Raw genomic sequence first — 21,341 nt, 5'->3', positions numbered from 1 at the left:
GAAGGCATCAAGGGCTATTTGACCAAGAAGGAGAGTGATGGGGTGCTGCGCCTCCACAGTCACTGGACCTGAACCCAATCGAGATGGTTTAGGGGTGAGCTGGACCGCAGACAGAAGGCAAAAAGGCCAACAAGTGCTAAGTATCTCTCGGGGAACTCCTTCAAGACTGTTGGAAGACCATTTCAGGTGACGACCTCTTGAAGCTCATCAAGAGAATGCCAAGAGTGTGCAAAGCAGTAATCAAAGCAAAAGGTGGCTACTTTGGAGAACCTAGAATATGACATATTTTCAGTTGTTTCACACTTTTTTGTTATGTATATAATCCACATGTGTTAATTCATAGTTTTGATGCCTTCAGTGTGAATCTACAATTTTCATAGTCATGAAAATAAAGAAGACTCTTTGAATGAGAAGGTGACCCCAAACATTTGAAAGATTGATCAGAAAAAAACATGGTATTTTCATGGTACCATTGTCAAAAATCATGCTCATCTGCATTTTTAATAGATGATGATGATGACAGAATTTTCTTTCTTGGTTGAAGAACTGTTGTCGATTACACTGAATGATGCAAGTACCCCGTATTTACACTGACGAGACTTCACTCCATACTGAAAGCGGCACTGCTCATCTGCATCATAGGCTTGACCAGGGGCTGTGGTGGGGTAAACAAAATCCTGCTTGGGGGGAACATTGTTCAGACAGGAACCCATGCCAGAGCTAAGAAACAATCAGAAAGAAAACATAACGGGTGTGTGAGAAGTGATTGAAGTGTATGCTGCCCTGATGCCAACAAACACTGAATTCTAACATTTTTTTTCTTTTTTTTTGGATCAGTGTGTTGTGAAATGGCCTTAATGGTTTTAATCACATAGTAAGAAATTTACGTAAAAAAAGTGCCACAGACTAATTTGATAATATTATAATATAGTTCAAAGTTTTATTTATTCCTGTGATAGCAAAGATGAATTTTCAGCAGCCATTACTCCAGTCTTCAGTGTGACACGATCCTTCAGAACATGCTGATTTGGCGCTCAAGAAACATATTATTATTATTAGTTAAATCATAATATAATAATTAGTAAAATATTAACAGTAATAATAAATAATAATTAGTTAAATATTAACAGTTAAATATTAATGTTTATCAAAATAAAACCACACATATTTGAAATAGATTTTTTTTGTAACAACACAAAAAGTCTTTACTGTAGTATTTGAGAATAAACAATATTTAAAATGAAAAGAAATACAATTTGATTAAAATGTACAATAAATATTCATTAAAGTATTTTAAAACAAAAAATGGCAAACTAGCTGTCAGAAGATTTCAGTTATAGTTTAAAATGGCCAAATATTAACTAGCCTGCCTATTGGTCTATCATTATTAACCACCTAATGTAACAAATTCCTCCTAAACACAAACTCAGATGATCATGTTGTATGAGTTTAAACATACATTCACAATAATCATTTTTATGATCCAATCCTTTGGAAATTTATATTACTAAAATTCATTAATGTTATGGTCAACATTTTATGGTCAATGAAAATACAGATTCTCAGACTGAGGCAGCAGACGCACTCGAGGAAGCTGGTGATGTAATCGCGGCTGCAGACAGACCAGACGAAGGGGTTAGTCTTCATGGTGATGTGGGCAGCCATGAGTTTAGCAGTCTCCTGACTGCGCACCCCACATGCATTGCCAACACCATCATGATTCATCCCAAACCTGAAAGAGAGAGATTAATGATTTTATGGAATTATAAAATGGAATCCCATGGTCCTGGTTACAGAATGCCAAACCAATCAGCACCTCTCACAAACCTATGCAATCCTATACACAGTTAAACATAGGCCCCCTTGTCTAGACAACCCCAGTGTGCAGCGTCATATGGCCATCAGTTCAAAGGTACCTGGATGAACCTTGAGGACCAGACCACTAATGACTTCACCACCTATGAAAACAGCTCCGAGGCCCATGAGCATAGCCAAGGCAGCAATGTGCTGAATGACCCATCACAAACAGCGCTCAGATCTGTACCATGATGAGGGAAAAATGCTTTTCAACTACCAAATCAACAGAAATTACAACACAACTGCCTTTTAGGGAAGTATTCTAAAGTGTGATATCAAACAGGCATGCCCATAAATTCAGATTAAAGTGAAAGTGACGTGTAGCCAAGTATGGTTTCCCATACTCAGAATTTGTGCTCTGCATTTATCCCATCCAAGTGTACACACACACATACTGTGAACACACACCTTGAGCAGTGGGCAAGATATAATTTTCACAAGACTGACAGAAAATATTAGTGTAGTTGTTGATAATGAGCATTATTTGTATTTAAATGGCTCCAGAGACTTTAGGGTTCATCCTTGAATTTAACCCAAGTTTGTTTTGGTAGGCCACTCAGAGTAGAGGTCAGATGTCAAGGGTCAGAGTTGAGATGATGATTACTCAAGTAGGCAAAACTGGAATTTCAGAGAGCTGATGTAATGCTGGCTTATAGTAGAGCTTCAAAAGGTTTTGGAATATGAACATTTTGGAATATACTATATAATTACATAATTTTGTCAGAGTTTAGGTACATCAGGGTTTCCTAAACTTTTTTTGTCAGCCGAACCCCTTTGAACTAAAAATACTTAATGCCTTCTGAGATTTTAAGTTAATATTTCAATAATTCAACAAAACATTTGCATGTTCACAATTCTCTTACTTTGTTTACTGGTCACGTTAGATGCAGGTAAAAAACTAAATATTGAATCTTTTTTAGTAAGCATTTCATTTTATTTTACATTTTTATATTTATTTTCATTTTACATGGTTATCATTTAATGAATTAGCTTTTAATTAATTCACAACCCCCCTGCAGTTCCCTCTTGACTAGTGGTCGACCAATATAGTTTTTTTGACAGCTGATATTGATATATTGGAAAGCAAGGGGGCCGATATAATAATTATTACCGTATTTTATTAATATTTTAGAAATTTTAAATAATTTGACAATGGATTAAAAAATAAATGTGTAAAATAAACATACTTATACTTAACTCATACATATACTGTAGATGACAAAGTATTTTTCACAAATACATATATATTTATTACAAATATAATTAAAAAGAAAGTAAACATTGTAACCAACAGGGCACTCAGTATTCTGAGAATTTTGTGTGCATTAGGAATCATATTTTTCAAATTAAGCCAGGGTAACACTCATTTTAAATACAGAACACAGTGAAAGTTACATGAATATGACAGTCGGCAAATGCGTAAAGCACAGCATAATTTGAAATTACTAGTTTAAAGTTTAAAACATTCAAATCACATCCATTCAATGATCGAGTGTCACACAGAGAACACGTGATAAAAATGCACACTTAACAAGATCTCACAGCTGGATTTGACTAAATTGCAAGGTTTCTGAAACTAAATGTTCATTAGCCATTCAGAGATTTGTTTAAATTATATAAATGTTTATTTGCTTAATGCTGACGGCAAATGAGAAAGTATTATAATCTTTGCCTTTCTATTCCTAATAATATACCATAGAAGCACTTGATATAATACTTTTTGTAAACATGAATTCCTTTGTGTAACCATTCTATCTGATTATTAGACATCATTTTTAACAACGATAGGTAAACGAGGGAAAGAACTGTGTGCGCTCAGCCGGAGTGTGGATCAGACGACAGGTTCACAGAATTCACCTAATTCCCTCCTTCTCCCCCAAGCATAAAAATCCACAAACTTCAACCTTATCCTTACAAATTATTAATATAATAATAATAATAATAATAGGCGCTGCCACTCTCAGCGTCATCAAAATAAAAGTCTGGTGTACCGTCAAAATAAAACACATTAACATCGGCCAAGCAGAAAAGCCTATTGACTAATGCTGATATATGAAAAACAGCAAATATCGGCCGATAAACCGGCCTTGGCGATATATCGGTCGACCACTACTCTTGACCCAAAGTAAACAACATCAATCATCAAAATGCAGGCCAAAAGACAGGCAGGAACAAAGGAACATAATATGTAAGGAAGTTGAGGAATTGGAAGAGACTCACGTGTGTCCTATTTCATGTGCAATGGTGAAAGCAGTGGCCAGACCAATGTCTTCATTGATGCTACAGCTTCTCTCTGGCTCACACATACCACCAACAGGTGCCAATCCTGATACGGACAGGTGTGCACAAGAGCACAGTGACATGGACACAAACACAGACATATATGCCACAATACTATCCACCATATTTTTTATGTAAAAGAGTGGCCCAGGTCTTTTTAACTTGGCTTACTCTGTCATCCGCTTTCAGTTATTTAATCTCTACAAAAAGAGTAAATTGTATGTTGATTGATATTGCAAACTTGTATTTGTTATCATATTATCATATTTTTAAACCAATTACAAACATATTTTATTGCACAAATTGTTTTACAATTTCCTGTACTGTTTATTCTTATAGTTGTTTGCCTGTAGCGGCTAATTGATTGGAAGTTCCACATATTCACAGGAAATAGCTTCCATCCACAATGAAAAATAAGGTGGTTATGCAAATATACATATATGCAAATCCGACTGCAGTACAGCTGATTAGTTAATTAATTAATTAGTCTCTACAAACGAATCAAAATTAGAATTGAATACAGTACCAATAAACGTTCGATTAGCTTTGTTATGAACAGAGAAGAAATGAGATTTCATCAATGAAAAGAAAATACTTAATATATGCAGACAGATAAGTCAATTAATTATGGATGATTTAATGGATTGGTAGGATGGATGGACAGGATGGACGGATGGATTGGATAGACTGGTAGAATTGATGGATTTGTAGAACTAATGGATTGATTGGTAGGATGGACAGATTGGATAGATTGGTAGAATGGATGAAATGATAGGATGGATGGATTGGACAACTGAATGGATTGGTTAAATGGATAGATGGATGGATTGGACAACAGAATGGATTGGTTAAATGGAATGATTGATGTCTTACCAAGTGTTCCACATGGTTTGTTCTTGTAGATGCAGATATCATACCTGAAAACACACCAGAGAAATATTTATGATGTTTATTTTTTTGTTTGTTTTTGGATGAATAAACTGCTTGGGTTTCCACAGAACACATACACACAGATACTTGAACTGTGAGACACTGTCATGATAAAATAGGGAAGACAATGTAAGCAAATGCTTGATGCATTCAGCAGACATACCCTCTGATGCAAGCCTCCAATATAAAGACTCAACACTTCCCACAATTTCTCTTTCTTTCTCACTCTCTATTTCTCTCTCATACTTCATGTTATCTCTCTCACTCAATTCTAAAGCACATAAATTCAACCTAACTCCTCATTGTGTAGATTAAAGCAATAGCATGATTTACCATAAATCGCTTGTTCTTCCAAGCACACACTTCAAATACATTACAGCCATTTTAAAATCATGACCTGTTGCCTTGTAGAACCAATAGAGTGCTAAAAAATATTAGACAGATGTGTGTGTGTGGAAAAAGTTTTAAAAGCATATACTAAAATATGCTGACCTGGTGATGAGGACTGCTGTGTCATGGTGAGCGATTCCATTGTCAGGGATGGCATTCCCATGTCCGTTCCGGTGGAGGATGGACTTTTGCCACTTGCAGAAACTGTCTAAAGACTTCCCTGCATGATGGTTTACCTCTAGTGTGGGCTGGCAAGAGAGGAAAGGAAACATTTGGATCAGATAAACTTGGATCAGATTTATTGCATATACATCGTACTCTTTGTGTATAATTTGATTAGATAAATGTATATACATGCTCATATGTATTTGTAGTACAGTAAGGCCCTAAACATTTTTCCCAACTAGGCTGATACTGGACTTCTATTTAACAGCTGACAATATGCTGGTTCTTTCAAGCTGAAATATTTCAATTAGTGCAAAACAAAACTGCATAAGTAATGATTGTTTTCAAAAAGTTATATAGAACACTTCCATTTGCCATTGGTACAGTAATCATATGGCTCACATTTAGTGTCTACACCTTAAGGTGAAATGAGAATGAAAATTAGCAATGAAAGACGGTCCAAATGTTGTGTATCAATACATGAATCAAGCAGCTTTATAACAGTAAATGCAGCACATTTAGTATTAAACGTTCAACAAACATGAACATGATGTGAAATTTGCATTGGAATTTCTCCTCTCAAGACATTCACCAGGAGGACGTTTTTCATATGAAAGTAAATACGGCAGTCTGTACAGATAGCATTTTACGCAGCTTGCTTACATATGCGTTGTGATTCGGGCATCCCGAGTCTGAGTACCTGCAGTCTAATGTGATTATATAACAAATATTTTTTTTTAAAAATATATATATATTAACAGGATTAACAAGAAAATGTATTTTATTTGACAGAAACTCACACTTAGGACAGGGGGTGGCATTCAATTCTAGACAAAGACAAACTGCACAGACGCAAACTTAAATACACAGGGAAACTAGGATAATGACTAGACACACCTGGAACACACTGGAAACAATTAAGACAGGAACAGGAATGATCACATAGGGAAAACAGGAACATACACGTGACAATAATAGTATCATCCCACAATCCGGTGCTCAGAATCCTAAATTTCCAGGTTTCCTCTACTTTAGGGGGTGACGGGGTGTTCTCATCTGGAAACGAACCATGTTTGGTTCCAAGAAACCTCAGCATACCACGCGGTAGTTATCTCAACACGGCTAAAACTGCTCCTAATGACCGGTCTCCCATCATTTGTCAAATGACATTATGCGGAACAAATTACAGAGGATTTATTTTTAGCGGTCTGCGATTTGAGATCATTAATGTGTCACTAAATACACCGCAAAACCCCACTCCTGTCCTTTCCCTGCCCTGCGTCATCTGTAGAAGCCTGTTTTAGGTCAGCATATTCCAGAGATCCCACGGAGAAGTATATTTAAATTAGAACTCTTGTCTAACAATCTAAAAGTCTTTACTGTCATTTTTGTTCAATTTAACACATCTTGCTGAATAATAATAATAATAAAACATACTGACACCAAACTTTTTAACAATTGTGTATTTCTATCCTAAATCCTTGTCAAAACTTGAAAATTATATATTTGTAAATTTTATATTAAAAGGGGTGGTTGATCAGCATTTTTCGAAGGCTTGATTGTGTTTATGGGGTGCAGTGTAACAAGTGCTTATGCATCGGTTTAAAAAACACATTATTTTCACATATTTTACCTTCATTCTACTACACCGCTGTTTCCATTCTTGTCAAAACAGTCTGTTGAGTTCCTGGTTCCATGAAGCCCCTCCAAAATGGGCTCTTATTGGTTAGCTGGCCCAGTGTGTTGTGATTATTACTACCATTACGGGTAGTTGCATGTTTCCGTAGGCAGAGTTTATGTAAGCATAGGGTTAGTAATATCACAAACCCACAAAGAAGCTTGTTTTAGTCCCTACAAGCTTTTTTTTTTGTAGTCCTTAAACATCAATATCTTTGAAAGAAAATATATCCCTTTGCATTGAACTTTGAGCGTTATAAAAAGTAAAAAAATTGTAATCAACCATCACTTTAAAATAAAGTAGAGCCAGAGTGCTGAATTCACAATGCATCTTAAACCATTGTTTATAATTTTCCCAAATGATGCAGAAGTGTTTATATCTCACATAACCCACTGCTGCACCAGAAACAGAAACATGCTGTCGTATTTCTATGTTCACATAAAATGTCCCTATTTGAATGTAATATGTGATTGGAATTTAAAGCGCACAAATAATGTGATCAGGCAAATGTAATATAAATGTTATATATGTTACAGACCCCTAGGCTATTGTACTTCAGTAATAGTACCTGGTCTTCCATCAGTAGAATAAGCCTCGTCACAACGATGTTCACTGCATTCCCCAGGCTAGAATCCTGGAACAGTTTGGCAACCTGACCTCCAGGGAAACAAGAAAAAACCAGTCTTAAAAATGAGCCAGTTGTCTGTTTTTAGACTTTTCTAATCCTGCTGTTTACTGTAAAGATGGACAGTTTACAGTCTACTATAAAACCAGTGCTAACTGCTGCAGTGGGGCCGCGAGGTGAGGTAATCCCTTCATTAAACACATTCCACAGGTTTAACAATGCCACAATGCCCATGGAGATAATAAATTGGAGAGAGAAATATGGATCTTCAGGGTGACAGAAGACAGTTACTTGGTTTTCATTAAATCATTATTCTCTGAGACAATACAAATGACCTGAATGGGTCAAACATCCTCTAAAGGTTCACTCAGTCTGTGAGACATTGCAGACTGTTCATCTTAGGTATTTGTAAGGCTCTCAAGTTTAGCACAATGTCCAAACAGCTTTCTTCCATAAAAAAGACAGCAACTGGAAACCAGGGGCAGTCAAATCCCAAATAAGCACCAAAAACATAATTTAACTTACATGCTGAATGCATATGATAGCTTTAAGGAACAGATCAAAATCTAAAATGTTGTGAAAATTTTCTTGAATCTTTCACATTCATTGTATGGAAAAGAGCTGCTTGGACATTCTGCTAAAAATATCTCTATATGTAAAGAAAGTGATATAAGTTTCCAAAAGACATGAGAAGTGACAAGATTTTCATTTTTGTGTGAGCTATTCCTTTAAGCAACAAGGAGAGTTGAAGCTTACAATATTCATGACAGCCAGAATGTACTGCTCGATATCGCGACGGCCGTGATAGCTGACCATCATCTTGTCGGCCACCACCAGGGTTTCAACGTAGCGTTCTTGGCTGACAGAACGCTTCAGTGGTAACTGGCCCCGTCCCATCTGGTTGGGTGAGGGCTTTATTGTTCTCTGCCACCATCCATAGCTCTTACCAGGCTTCTCATCTAAAGAAAACATCCACAATGCCACAGTTTTTATTAAAATCTTGTGATGAAAATAGTTTGGCAATCTCCCAAATAAGATAGATCTAGTTAGAGAGTCAGCATGAAATGTAAATTCACTCTGTCATTTTTTCTACATGAATTCCTTGAGCTTCAGATGAAACAGCGACTTCTCCAATCATTAAGTGTGCTTAAACCCCAGCCCTTTCTTACAATCAACTACAGCTCGCCATTAAAATCTACCTCCACTGATGGACAGAACCAAATTCCAAGTTTCACTCAGATGTATGTCAATATGTGTGAAAATATCCATTGTCACGAGAGGTGCACGATATATTGACCGATTATTAATGCACATCTCGTCAGTAAAAATGGTTCTCTAATCAGCGGTAAATTCCATCAGGTGCATGATTTCACATGGAGCAGCTGTTAATACACAGAGCCGTTGTTAACTGACAAGCTACGCAAATCCACATTCATTATCAGCTTGGATTTGCGTAGCTTGGCATTGAAATCACTCACCTGACGGCATTTACCGCTGATTAGAGAACCGGCTTTACTGACGAAATGTGCATTAATCATCGCCCAATATATATCGTGTTTCCCTAATTGCTACTTCCATTTTTTATGTGAATTTAATGTAACAATTAAAACGGGATACCATACATAATGAAAGACCCCATGAAATGGGTTGGAGTACACAATTTTATCTTGTGAGTTGATGCTTAAAAGGTTTAAAAAACATGCTCATGGTCTTTTTAGTTCTTACCAATTACTCCACAGGACTGGTCCATGTTTTGGTATCTTAGAGATGACCGTTTGTACACCACATGGGGGTGCCCTTCTCTGCCATCCTCACTGGTGAAGTTTTTAACAGAAACCAAGGGTTCGATAATGTACTCCTCACCTCCAGCCACAATGACCCCTTGCTGAAAAAACAAAACAAGCAACCATAGATTCAGATTAGAATGAAGGGTCTGGCATTGAAATATATGACAAGCTTTTGCTTGCACGTGAAAAAAACTAAACGGTTGGCCTCCCCGGGCAATCTGATTTTACATACTATATATACAACGAACTCCCTGACAACATCAAATCATCCCATCATTAGTCTCCCCTCTAAAATAATGAGCTTGTGGATGCATAACTCTGATCAAAAGTTACAGTAAACACAATTGTAATGCTATGTTACAATTATTTAAAAACAAATAAACGGAGTACTTTTGATCAGTGAATCCTGAAAAAACAGTACCAGGGTCTCCAAAAAAATGTTCACCTGTTTTCAAAATTGATAATAACAAGAAAAGTTACTTGAATACCAAATCAGCATATTAGATGAATTTGAAGCATCATGTGATATTGAATACTGCAGTACCAGCTACTGAAAAATCAGCTTTGCCATCACAGTAAAATAATGATTAAAAACAGCTTTTACAGTTCAAATCATATAAAATTTTGATTAAGACTCAATTTAAGTATTTTAATAAAATTATAAACTTCACATTTCTGCTGTATTCATCAACAATATGCCATAAATGCCATTGATTTAGCCTACTTTTATTGAACCTGGAATATTCCTTTAGGTTATTTATTAATAGGTGTATCCCATTTTGTGGACTTCTACATTTGATGTTATAGACAGTGTATGCCTAGGTTAAGTGCATAGTAATGAGCACATCATTTGAGACACATCACCGTTTGCTTCAAAATTCGAGAGATGCTCACCAGGCCATTACAGTTGCTAACAGCCACAGAACTAGAGTGAGGCTGGTGCTGCAGGTGACCCACATAGTGGCAACTGGGCAAGTATGGGTGACTCCAAGCCAAGCGCCCCCTCTTCCAGTATTCCACACGGAACTGTCGCGAGAGCAGTCCTCCCTGCAGTGTGAGGTTGAGCAAAAGGTCAGTGCTCGATGTGGAGAGTTGATAGTACAGCTGTGGTTCTGGAACGCTCTGCGTTTCCGTGCTACGCCGGTGTCGGCCATTCCTGTGAGAGATCTCCTCTTCTGATAGCGTTTCCCCATGTGGCCCCACACGCACTGGGATGGCGATCTCATACTGGTCCAAGCTGGACAGAAACTCAGCTGTGGAAACACATGAAATATCCTTTAGATTGATGGATGGAAGTTGAGTTAAGTTTCAAACAATTAATAATTAAATGCACTGAAATCGTTCTTTTAACAATAATAATAACTGTCATACATTGTCATTCAAAAGTTTTAAGAGTTGAATGGTAATGGATATAATGAAATGAAAATATCCTATAAAATTGTAAAATATTATTTCCATATATATATATATATATATATATATATATATATATATATATATATATATATATATATATATATATATATATATATATATATATATATATATATATATATATATATATATATATATATATATATAATATAAAAAAAATTTGGAATATAAATGCATATTTACATGGAAAAAAGACTAATCAAAATCTGGCCTCTGGTTACTTACAAGGCTTTTATTCAGTTGCAGTTATGTACTCTGACCGTGTCTATTGGCAAACAAAAGAGTTCACAGTGAAACCATGAAAAAGTTAGTAGCCACAGAAAAGAAGCAAGTTAGTTGCCCAAAGACCAAGGCTGTTTGTTGCTATGGAAATCCTGAAATTGTATACTTCCTGTTCTCAACAGTGGGCCTAGAGATTATAACTGTTTAAATTCGGCATTTGAAAAACTGCACCCAAGGGACGGAGAATGCCAAAGAGGCAAACATCCTGAAACCAAACCAAACCCTTTCATACGTTCATATGTGAAAAAATACACCAGGATCAGTGTCCTTAACGTGAAACAAGGTTTGTTCCATTGGTTAGTTTACTCCATCCTGCCAGTTCAAACACTGTGAGCAGGGTGACAGCAATGTCTCTTTTGTTTGGGTCCAGAGGCATGAAGATGAGACTTGTGCGTGACCTTGATTCAGCTTGTCGCAGAACCTGATTTTACCAAGTGAGACATGTTCCTGGGACAACATCTTTGTTGTCCCTGGAACAACATTGTGATTAACCAATCAGATTTGAAGAACCAGTTTATAGATTTTGTGAAGTTTACACTTAAAATCGCTGTTTGTTGCTTGTACATCATGTGTCATTCATCTATCATTTCCTCTGATTTTAGGGATTACTCATGGTTAAGGTTAGGTTTAGGTGTAGGGAAATGGTCAAGAATATATTTTTGGAGTAAAATGTTGTTCCAGGGTCAACAAAATATGTTGACCTAGGAACACATCTAACTCAGCAAAATCAGGACGTGCCAGCTTGTCTTACTACTTTCCGTAATCTCTCAAAGCTGCAGACGCACCATATGACTTACATTAAATGTGGCATTGTATACAATGTCAAGAGAAGGACAAGTAACCTTAGAGAATACAGTCAATTTCATTAAAGCTTCCAAAAGGAGGGAATGAAGGTTCAAACCAAGAAATGAATCTTTCCCTCCTCACAGCAGTTACTCAGACTGGGCCACTTAATAAGACTGTCTAATTACTGAATGAGCTGCTGCTTCTGAGGATAATTTTTACGATTGAACATACAAAATGACATACTTTTTTACTTTTTACACCATAAGACATGAAAAGACAACTGAAATCCTTCTCACAATTAGTCAATTATAGTTACGTAGGCATGCATTATGTGTGACAATGGGTCTACATGTAAGTGGCATGAAGTGACAAAACTAGATTGCTTCTATTATAAACAACGAAGATGTTTAAACTGCAAGCAGGACACATATATTCAGGTGTAAAAGCAATAGTAAAACATACCACTCTGAATAACAGCCTAATAACAACAACAAAAAAGAATGAAAAAAATAAACGAATAAAACACTTGCAACGCATAAAGAGAGAGCCTAAGCCAAATAACAACGTCATTTTTAATATTACTATAATTTTCATTATTATTAATCATAAAACAACGATGTAACACATCACATGCTAGGATAAATCTGATCTTAGAATTCATTTTTAATGCACATTTAGAAAATTTTATCTCCGTGTTTTCATTCAGAATTTGCATGTGATCTTCCAAAATTCACATAAGCACACTATTACATTAGTGATAGAAATTTAGCTAGTTTGAACGATTTTAAGTTGCTCTAGAGGGGCCATCCGTGTACTAAAACTGTACTATAAGTCACTCTGTATAAAAGTGTCTGTGAATCAGCCAAGCATAAAGGTAATCTAGCCTCTCTCTATAACTTGAATCCAGACAGTCTCAATAACAGGAGTCAGGAGCACAGCTGGGTCTTACGTCAAAACATGAAAGCGGAGCTCAAACTGTACCACACTCTCAGCCCTCTGACCGCCATCAACCAGCACTATCTTAAATAAACATAAGGCCCACAATTGATGGAAGGGTACTCCCTGCCCTTAAACCTACAGGGTGCACTGATCCTCCAGAGCCTTTGATGGGTCTTTAATCTCAACAAGGAACCCGAAGGAGGAGGATGCCTGTGTTACATCCCCATAAACTCCCTCAACGTGGACAGAGCCCCATTAAAAGAATAAAGACTCTTTACTGTTGATTCAAATAAACCACAGTCAGGAGCCGCCCAGGGTTTGAAAGTTTATTTTAGAAGGTTAAGGAGAAAAGGGAACAACCTTTAATTAGGGCCATGCAGGACAACTTAAGTCAACCCCACCCCCCCCCCCCCCCCCCCGCACACACACACATACACTTTTTAAACAAATTTTCCTGTAGAAACCAGGCTGGAGAAAGAGAGAGAGAAGTCCACCTTTCCCAGATCATGTGCAACAGCTGTATCAAGTCAACGAGTGCACCCAGACTTGCAGAGAAGAAAACTCTTCCCTATGCCAGGCTGAGAAGTCGGTCTTTCTTGAACGGAGGCCCTGTCAGCGACTCAAAACCCATCCATATCCTGTTTGTGTACCATCTGTCACACTGCTATTTAGACTACAAGAATTAATTATATGCCTGTGGTGACTGCTCACTGCATGTGGTGAGATTATACATAAACTCAGTGCTCTGCTTTAATAACTGTACACTACATGATTTAACAAAATGTGTTATTAAGCTATTATTAAGCTATTCATAGGTGAAAAAAATGTCATTTTTATAGCAACTACGGCTGGTCTGCAAATTTGTCCCATCCACCTTTTGCATAAACACACAGAAACTCAGCCAGATACGCTCACACGCTCGTCCTGAACTGGACCAGACGATGAAATCACATCAAATCTGCATGCTTGAACATGTTCTTATTATGTAACATTTGTATCTCTTTAACAGAACTTGATTTTCTATATACGAGATGAAAGACAATAAAGCATGTTTCAATATGTTGAGCAAAAACAAACAAAATTTCTCTCTGAGTCAGTTACAAACAAACATTTATATCTCTTTAAATTTTATATATTTGAAATGGCTACAGGATTAGCATAATTTGCAGGAATGTAGATTTTGATGTGGGATGTCTAAAAGGTGCCTCATGTCTCGTCAGAGAGATAACTGGGTCACTAATTGTGTGAAAAGAGACAGTGGTCGGTTTCATGGAAGAAGGGTCATCAAGTCTGGCTGGCTCTTGTGAAAGAAAAGAACACTTATTCTTCACACCATTTACTTAAACTTAATCACAATAAAACAATCAGGAAACTCACCTTGAGACTGAGCAAACTCCTCAGGACTCCAACTCTCTGGCACTCCACTGGCAACCATGGTGATGATACCAACGAAGGCCAGACTCCTCCACACCGTTTCCATGGTTACTACAGCAAGCTTCAATGCGGTGCCCAGCCCTCTGTCCCAACATGTCTTCTGCCCTCTAACAGCCCCACGCTCACCAAAGTGACTCACAGGATTCTGGAGCCATCGGGGCTTCACTTCTACGTCGAACCTGACACTTCACCTCTCAGGGTTGGAGGTAGCCTTGCGCAGTTCCAAGATGTGTACAACCGGGGATCAAAAATATGAAGAGCCTCCCTATATTGAAAAACAAACATGTTAGATAGATGCAACAGAAAAGGAAGAAAAGTGAATTTCTTGGCTAAATGGTTCCTCTCTGACCGGTCAAACATATTGCCTTGGGAGGCTGTTGTTTGCATCCTGTTGCTAGAGCTAATCAATCATTCCTCCTTTCACATTCAAGAGGAAAAGGGGAAAAAACGCTTTCTAAACTGCTGGCTGCTGTTTCTCTTCACTCTGTCATTCACAGGAAGAGTGCAAAAGAAAAATAAAAGTCTGGGGCCGGCTATAAAACAAAATGTTTGAGAAATACTACAAGAGGTGCTTGTGTGGCACCACTGTTTTAATGGGACACAATGAGAGAGAGGAAGCCATATTCGGCTATGTAATGCACACTGTTGTACATACTGTATAATGCCTACTATTTTTGATCATAGTATGTGAATGCACACACAACATGGTTGTCATGCTACATTTATACACACACACAAAGCTTTTAGTTTGGTTACATTTATTTATTTAGCAAATGATTTTACCCAAAATGATTTTTTGGAATAATCTCAGGAGACTGCAATTCACTGTAGAAATTAATGTAATAATCACATGTAAAGTAAATTAAATACACTATTGCAAAAACTGTGGTTGATATTGCCTCTGCCGCACTGGAAAAGGAAGGTTAATTCAAGCAATCGCTGTTGAAATTATCTGCAATTCATTCATCACATTGAAAATTATAAGTTAAGTGCATTGCATTGTGGGATAACATGAGTAGTATGTTATTATACCATTTCAAACATGGCAATGCACAGGTTTCAGACATTTTTCCATTTTCTTTATCAGCAATATGATCATCATCAACAAAAGCTATTCAACCTCCTTTACACACTCCTTTTTTCCATTATCTATGGATCCCTCACTCCATGCTTTCTGGGAAGAGGTAGAAAGAGATGCCATGCAAGCTCTGATGGGTGTACAGAAACAATGCAGACAAAGGTAATCAAGAACAGATGAGAAATGATTTGGCAACATAAGGATACAAGTTGCCTCCTGAAGAAAAAAGGAGAAAGAAGAGAAAGAGAGAAGAAAAACTTAAGAAAGAAAAGGGGAAAAGGTTTATAGGGGTTAAAGGAGGAGGAAAGGTAGAACATTTGTGAAAGGGTGGGATAAATAATATACATTCCATCAAGGATAACTATTCCCGACTTGTACCACAAAAAAAGACAATGGCCAAAGAAGTGTGTGTGTGCGGGAACTCTGTCTAATTTTTACGGAAAGACTGTTTTGGAAAGCTATTTGAAACCACTGTGTGAAACACATTCAAGATTTTTTGTTGCCACAAAATAAGCCATGTTAAACTGGCTGACAATATTCTACATTCTTCTCCATTAAAAATCAATCACTCTCCGTCTCCATTGAAAACAATAGCAGCAACAAATAGGTCAGGACCCAAATGTGGCCTCAGAGGCTGATGCTGGTTTTAAGTTCCCCTCATTTCCTATGGGCTGCTTTGAAACAGCTTAAGTACAGCAAGTAATCTTAAAACACTAAGAGGTCTTTGTCCCCTACAAATAGTGATGGTATACATGCCTCTGCTCTCCACACCCTTTCAACCCTCCAGGATTTTACTGTTATTTCCTGCTTGGCAAAGTCTCTTTAGATTTACATTTAGTCATTTAGCAGACACTTTTATCCAAAGCGACTTACAAATGAGGACAATGGAAGCAATCAAAATCAACAAAATAGCTATGAAATACAAGTGCTATAAAAAGTCTCAGTCTTCTTAATGCAGTACACTTTTTTAGGCTTTTTAAATAGTATAATAAACAAAAAGTAATCATATAAAATAAATAATAATAATTCCTTACATTTAAATATTGTTTTCTTAGCATTTAAAGTACTTTACATAACACATAATAGAAAAAGAATAGAGCAAGCTAGTGTTAGAGATCTTTTTTGCTTTTGTTAATTGCATAATAAATGAAAAGAAAGAAGATAGAATACAAAAAGAATAGAAAGCTAGTTTTTTTAATAAGAAAACAAGCAGCAAATGAATAGAGTGCAAGTTGTTTTTATAGTGTTTTTTTAAGAATAGAATTAGAATAGACAGTGCTAGAGCTAAAGGGTCAAATAAAGATCTATTTTTGCAGATTCTTGAGGACTGAGTTGGGCAGGTCATTCCACCAGGAGGGAATATTATATTAAAAAAGTCAGTAAAAAATGACTTTGTTCATCTTTGGGATGGCACAATCAAGCGACGTTCACTTGCAGAACGCAAGCTTCTAGAGGGCACATAAGTCTGAAGTAACGAATTTAGCTAAAGGAGTGCAGAGCCAGTGGTAGTTTTGTAGGCAAATATCAATGCCTTGGAATTTTATGCGAGCAGCTATTGGTAGCCGATGCAAACTGATAAAAAGAGGTGTGACGTGCATTCTTTTCGGCTCATTAAAAATGTATCTTGCTGCCGTGTTCTGGATTAATTGTAAAGGTTTGATAGAACTGGCTGGAATACCTGCCAAGAGAGCAGGCCTTTACTTGCATTACCTCTGTTTAGAGTCTTGTTGTATTGTGAAGTTACAAGACTGAGATCGGTGGTTTTCTTCAAAATCTTGTCTTATCTAAATCTTGCCAAAGAAGTTCATGAATCAGAATCATTCAGTTCCCATCCCCATTATATAAAACAATATTACAGAAATCGTGTAAATAAGAGGAAATAATAAACTTTTCCAGTGACTGATTCACTTGTCCATCTGCAGTTTGTTTTGTGATAAAAAAAAAAAACACCAGCCTACAAAACAGGACAAGGAGCTCAAGCCACAGAGGCCACAGGAAGACATGACCTCTAGAGAAAAATCAGCTGTGGCCTTGAAGGAGTTAAACTTCATATTTGGCTACTCTTGGGGGCAAATCAAGAATGAGAAGCATCTGCAAGCTTCAGATGGCGTCTCAACATACACTAAATGTGACATGGAATTTCAGGAAGGGCCTGTTAGTGTAGACATGAGGTACGAGAATATGTGTGATCTGAGATGGCAAGAAGCATTTTGTGCTTTCAGACTACTCTTGAGACGGGGAGCCATCAGGCACGAGTGAAACTCTGATAATTAAACCCATATGACAGACTGAATGTAAAGCCCTCTCTGCAGTGGAGAAACCTTGGGACTCAATCCTTTCTGGAAACTAGTCTCTCTTCATCAAAATTTGGATGACATATGCTGAGCAGAAAGCCTCCTCGCTTAAGCTTGACACTGCACTGTAACAGTACGAAAGAGCCACAGACCACTGGCCTTCACAAACACTGTCTTACCCACTAACAACAACACTTGACTTACACAAACCAGAGGATTCAAACTGGGAAAAGACCCCAAAAGCAAAAAGTTAGTGCATCACACTTCTCAGTCAATTTTCTTCTCGCTCTTTTAAATAAACAAAGCACAAACAAGAGAATTAAGATAATGGTCACCAATGCACTGTCTGCAGAAGGTACTTATGGAACAGCCAGTAATGAACTCTGAATCCATCAACAGAGACCATAATGTGAGAGCTATTCATGACCGGCTGTGGACCATGAACATTTTAGTCAGCTTGCAAACCTCAAACCCCTGAACCAGATTGATTTTTCTACACCAACCCTACAAACCCACTTTGTTTTCCCTTGACAAAACAGTACATTGTTTATTTAAAGACCTAAAAAATGTATTACGTGTTCATGTTGTTCACCAGCAGAGGGAGGTAGTCTAGTGCAGGGGTTCTCAATCTTTTAGATGTCACAGACCCCCAAATATGATCATCCTTGTGTGAGAGACACTCATAATAAAATTCAAAAGGCAGCTATATTTTCATGTATAGACGAATAGAAAATTTTACTCACTATAGTATGTATTAATTGTTTATTTAAATCTTTTTAGTTATTTGGTTATTTAATTTTAACTTTAATTTCTTTCTTTCTTTCTTTATTTTTTAGTTTGAAAACCCCTGGTTTAATGGATCAATACTGATAACCCAAAGATTTAACACAAAGCATTTGGCAGCTCCTGGAAGAACAGCAGATTTCCAACACTATTAGACAAATGAATTTCCATTATTATTCAAGATATCATTTCCATTCCAATTTCAAGTACTGGAAATTTTATTTATTGATTTATTTATTTTTAACCTAATTATTTTCCATACGCATGGGAGCCATGGACCAGTTCTTGTTAACTCAGATAAAAAAATTATCTGCAAATCAAGACGCTCTGCGAGAACAAACATAAGGCTATGTCTGATATCAGAGTCTAAATATAGAATTGCATTAGCAAGAGCAAGGTTGAGGGTTTGAATACCAGGGAACACATGTTAGGAGAAAATTGTTGGCTTGAATGAAATGTAAGTTGCTTTGGATAAAATTGCTGCTAAATGCATAAATTTAATTTAATATAAGACGTGTAGTTTCCAGCAGCTATCCCAAGTTGCTCTCCATCACAGGTATGCACACAGACAGGCATGGAGTTGCTCCAGGAGAAGTGCTCGCTCTACCTCAGCGGTTCCCAAACCTATTCTTGGAGGCCCCCCCAAAAGCATACACTTTGGATGTCGCATCTGACACACCCATTGCAATTCTTGGAGCCTCCACTAACAAACTGATGAGATGAATCAGGTGCGTTTGATTAGGGAGACATCTAAAATGTGTGTTATTGGGGGGCCTCCAGGAACAGAGTTGGGAACCACTGCTCTACCTCACGGGGAACAGGTCTCCTGGGCATCCTCGTTGCCAACTTATGCATTCAAACTAAATAATTTATCCAGCTTTCAAACGGTCATGTCTCGAAAAGCCAAATGGTGGAGTATTATGCTTGTATAATAACTACATATTTCATGGGGGAGACTGTTGCTCTATAATTCTTATTTTTTTGTCTACCAGTCATTCCATTTGATAGCAGCTGTAATCAGGCATTACTGGAAATATTACAAGAGCAGATCATTTATGAAGTAGCCCAGGGAACTGGACGCGTTCCTCAAAGACTCTTGGCAAACTCTTCTACTCTGAACCCCACAGACAGAAGAGGGATATTTCTGCTCTCTGCTAGAGTGATCATCAGCTGGTTGATCAGCGCTGCTGCCTTCATCATTTTAGCTTCATGTAACTGCATGTAACAAACTGACAGCAGAAAATACATGCATATGTATTCCTGAAAGGTTTGTGTTAAAATGATGATAATGCAAGGTGGCAATGCATTAATTTGCATTCTCCTATAACATAGGTATAAAGAAACTGTCGTTTGACAACGACCTTACCGTTGAATATGTTCAGGAACGGGCAATTTGGCGACCCTGAGCTTTTTCGACCTCCGTCTGTTTTGTCGTCTTCCTTCAGCACCACGTAGTTCTCTGCCACATACTGAGATGAGCCGGTGGACGGTGCTCTCTCTGGTGCTACGTGGTTTCTCTGAATCCTTCAGTCTCGCCGCTGGAGAGAGGGACTGCGCTTTAGTGATGTCCTATTCGTGGCCGAGTCGTTCTTTTGAACAGGATCTTTTTAGGGATTCAATTGAGCCGATTCACGCGGGTTAAGTTAGAAGTGTCTCACACTGTTGATTGATTAAGAGATCAAATTTACTTCAACATAATTAGGCTATTATTCTTCATTATTCCCAACCCACTTAATTTTGAACAGTTTAAATAAAAGCGACAAAATCAGGACAAACGTTAACTGTAACTAGTTGGAAATAATTGGCTACATTAAAAGAGCAGCAAGCATTTTATGGAAAAATGAGCAGAAATAAGTAAATACAAATAATAATAAAAATATAACGGGAATAGCCTAACTATCTTGAGATAGCACTATCTGTGACAGTCGTAGGCTATGTAGCAGTAAAATGTTAAAAAATGTAATATCGGTAAAACTTTTCATCGTTGGAGAGAATTTGAGTTAAGAACTTTAAAGCACATGAAAGATGTTGAGCTGACATTGTTTTTTAACGGCTCTGGTAATGACAGTGTATAAATCCAATTAAAGACGAAAACCTGCTGATTCGTTTAATACCAGTTCCAGGAATATGTATTAGCATATTAATTCATATTAATTATTTATTTAATATTCATTAGTATAAATTATGATCCAATAATGAACAGGGTGCCTGAGAATGTTTTTGTCCTATAAATTATTTATATTTGTAAACAAATGAGGTAGGCTATACTTTTTACTCTCATGGCTCAGGAGGAACGTCAGGAGAAATCTAATTTCTCTGTGTGGCTCAGTTGTAAACTAATACTGTTACAACACTAATCGCTCTCAATTAAAAAAAAACACAGCATTTGACGCAAATCTTTTAAAATATCGCTACAACTTTCGAACACAACCGAGAATTTCCGAATAAACGTAAAAAGCTAACGACTGGAACAGTTCGAATCTTTTTTGAAAGCTTAATTTAAAACGAACCGTCCGAGCGAATCGATTCTGCAAAATGAATCGGACGCCCCCATGCTGTAGCGCTTTCTGCACAGCGCTCATTTTGCAGGAAGACAAAC

At 37.1% G+C, this 21,341-nt stretch overlaps 1 protein-coding gene across 2 annotated transcripts in view; it reads right to left on the bottom strand.

Moving 5' to 3' along the window:
* LOC128018759 (A disintegrin and metalloproteinase with thrombospondin motifs 10) overlaps window positions 1–20,319 on the bottom strand; it is a 58,785-nt gene extending 38,466 nt beyond the window's left edge. For both annotated transcript variants that reach the window (XM_052604502.1, XM_052604503.1), the window contains exons 1-11: window positions 20,109–20,319; window positions 14,531–14,852; window positions 10,607–10,965; window positions 9,651–9,810; window positions 8,682–8,884; window positions 7,869–7,952; window positions 5,560–5,705; window positions 5,011–5,054; window positions 4,078–4,183; window positions 1,586–1,732; window positions 579–720 (exon numbers count right to left, since the gene is read on the bottom strand). In XM_052604502.1, coding sequence (XP_052460462.1) covers window positions 579–720; window positions 1,586–1,732; window positions 4,078–4,183; window positions 5,011–5,054; window positions 5,560–5,705; window positions 7,869–7,952; window positions 8,682–8,884; window positions 9,651–9,810; window positions 10,607–10,965; window positions 14,531–14,633 — 1,494 coding nt within the window. In that variant the 5' untranslated portion in view covers window positions 14,634–14,852; window positions 20,109–20,319. The remainder of the gene's footprint in view (window positions 1–578; window positions 721–1,585; window positions 1,733–4,077; window positions 4,184–5,010; window positions 5,055–5,559; window positions 5,706–7,868; window positions 7,953–8,681; window positions 8,885–9,650; window positions 9,811–10,606; window positions 10,966–14,530; window positions 14,853–20,108) is intronic.
* Window positions 20,320–21,341: the final 1,022 nt, after the last annotated feature.

Source organism: Carassius gibelio, chromosome A8 (assembly GCF_023724105.1).
Source record: "Carassius gibelio isolate Cgi1373 ecotype wild population from Czech Republic chromosome A8, carGib1.2-hapl.c, whole genome shotgun sequence".
Classification (NCBI taxonomy): domain Eukaryota; kingdom Metazoa; phylum Chordata; class Actinopteri; order Cypriniformes; family Cyprinidae; genus Carassius; species Carassius gibelio.
Note: the sequence above shows the minus strand (reverse complement) of the source record. Positions and strands in the feature narration are given on the sequence as shown.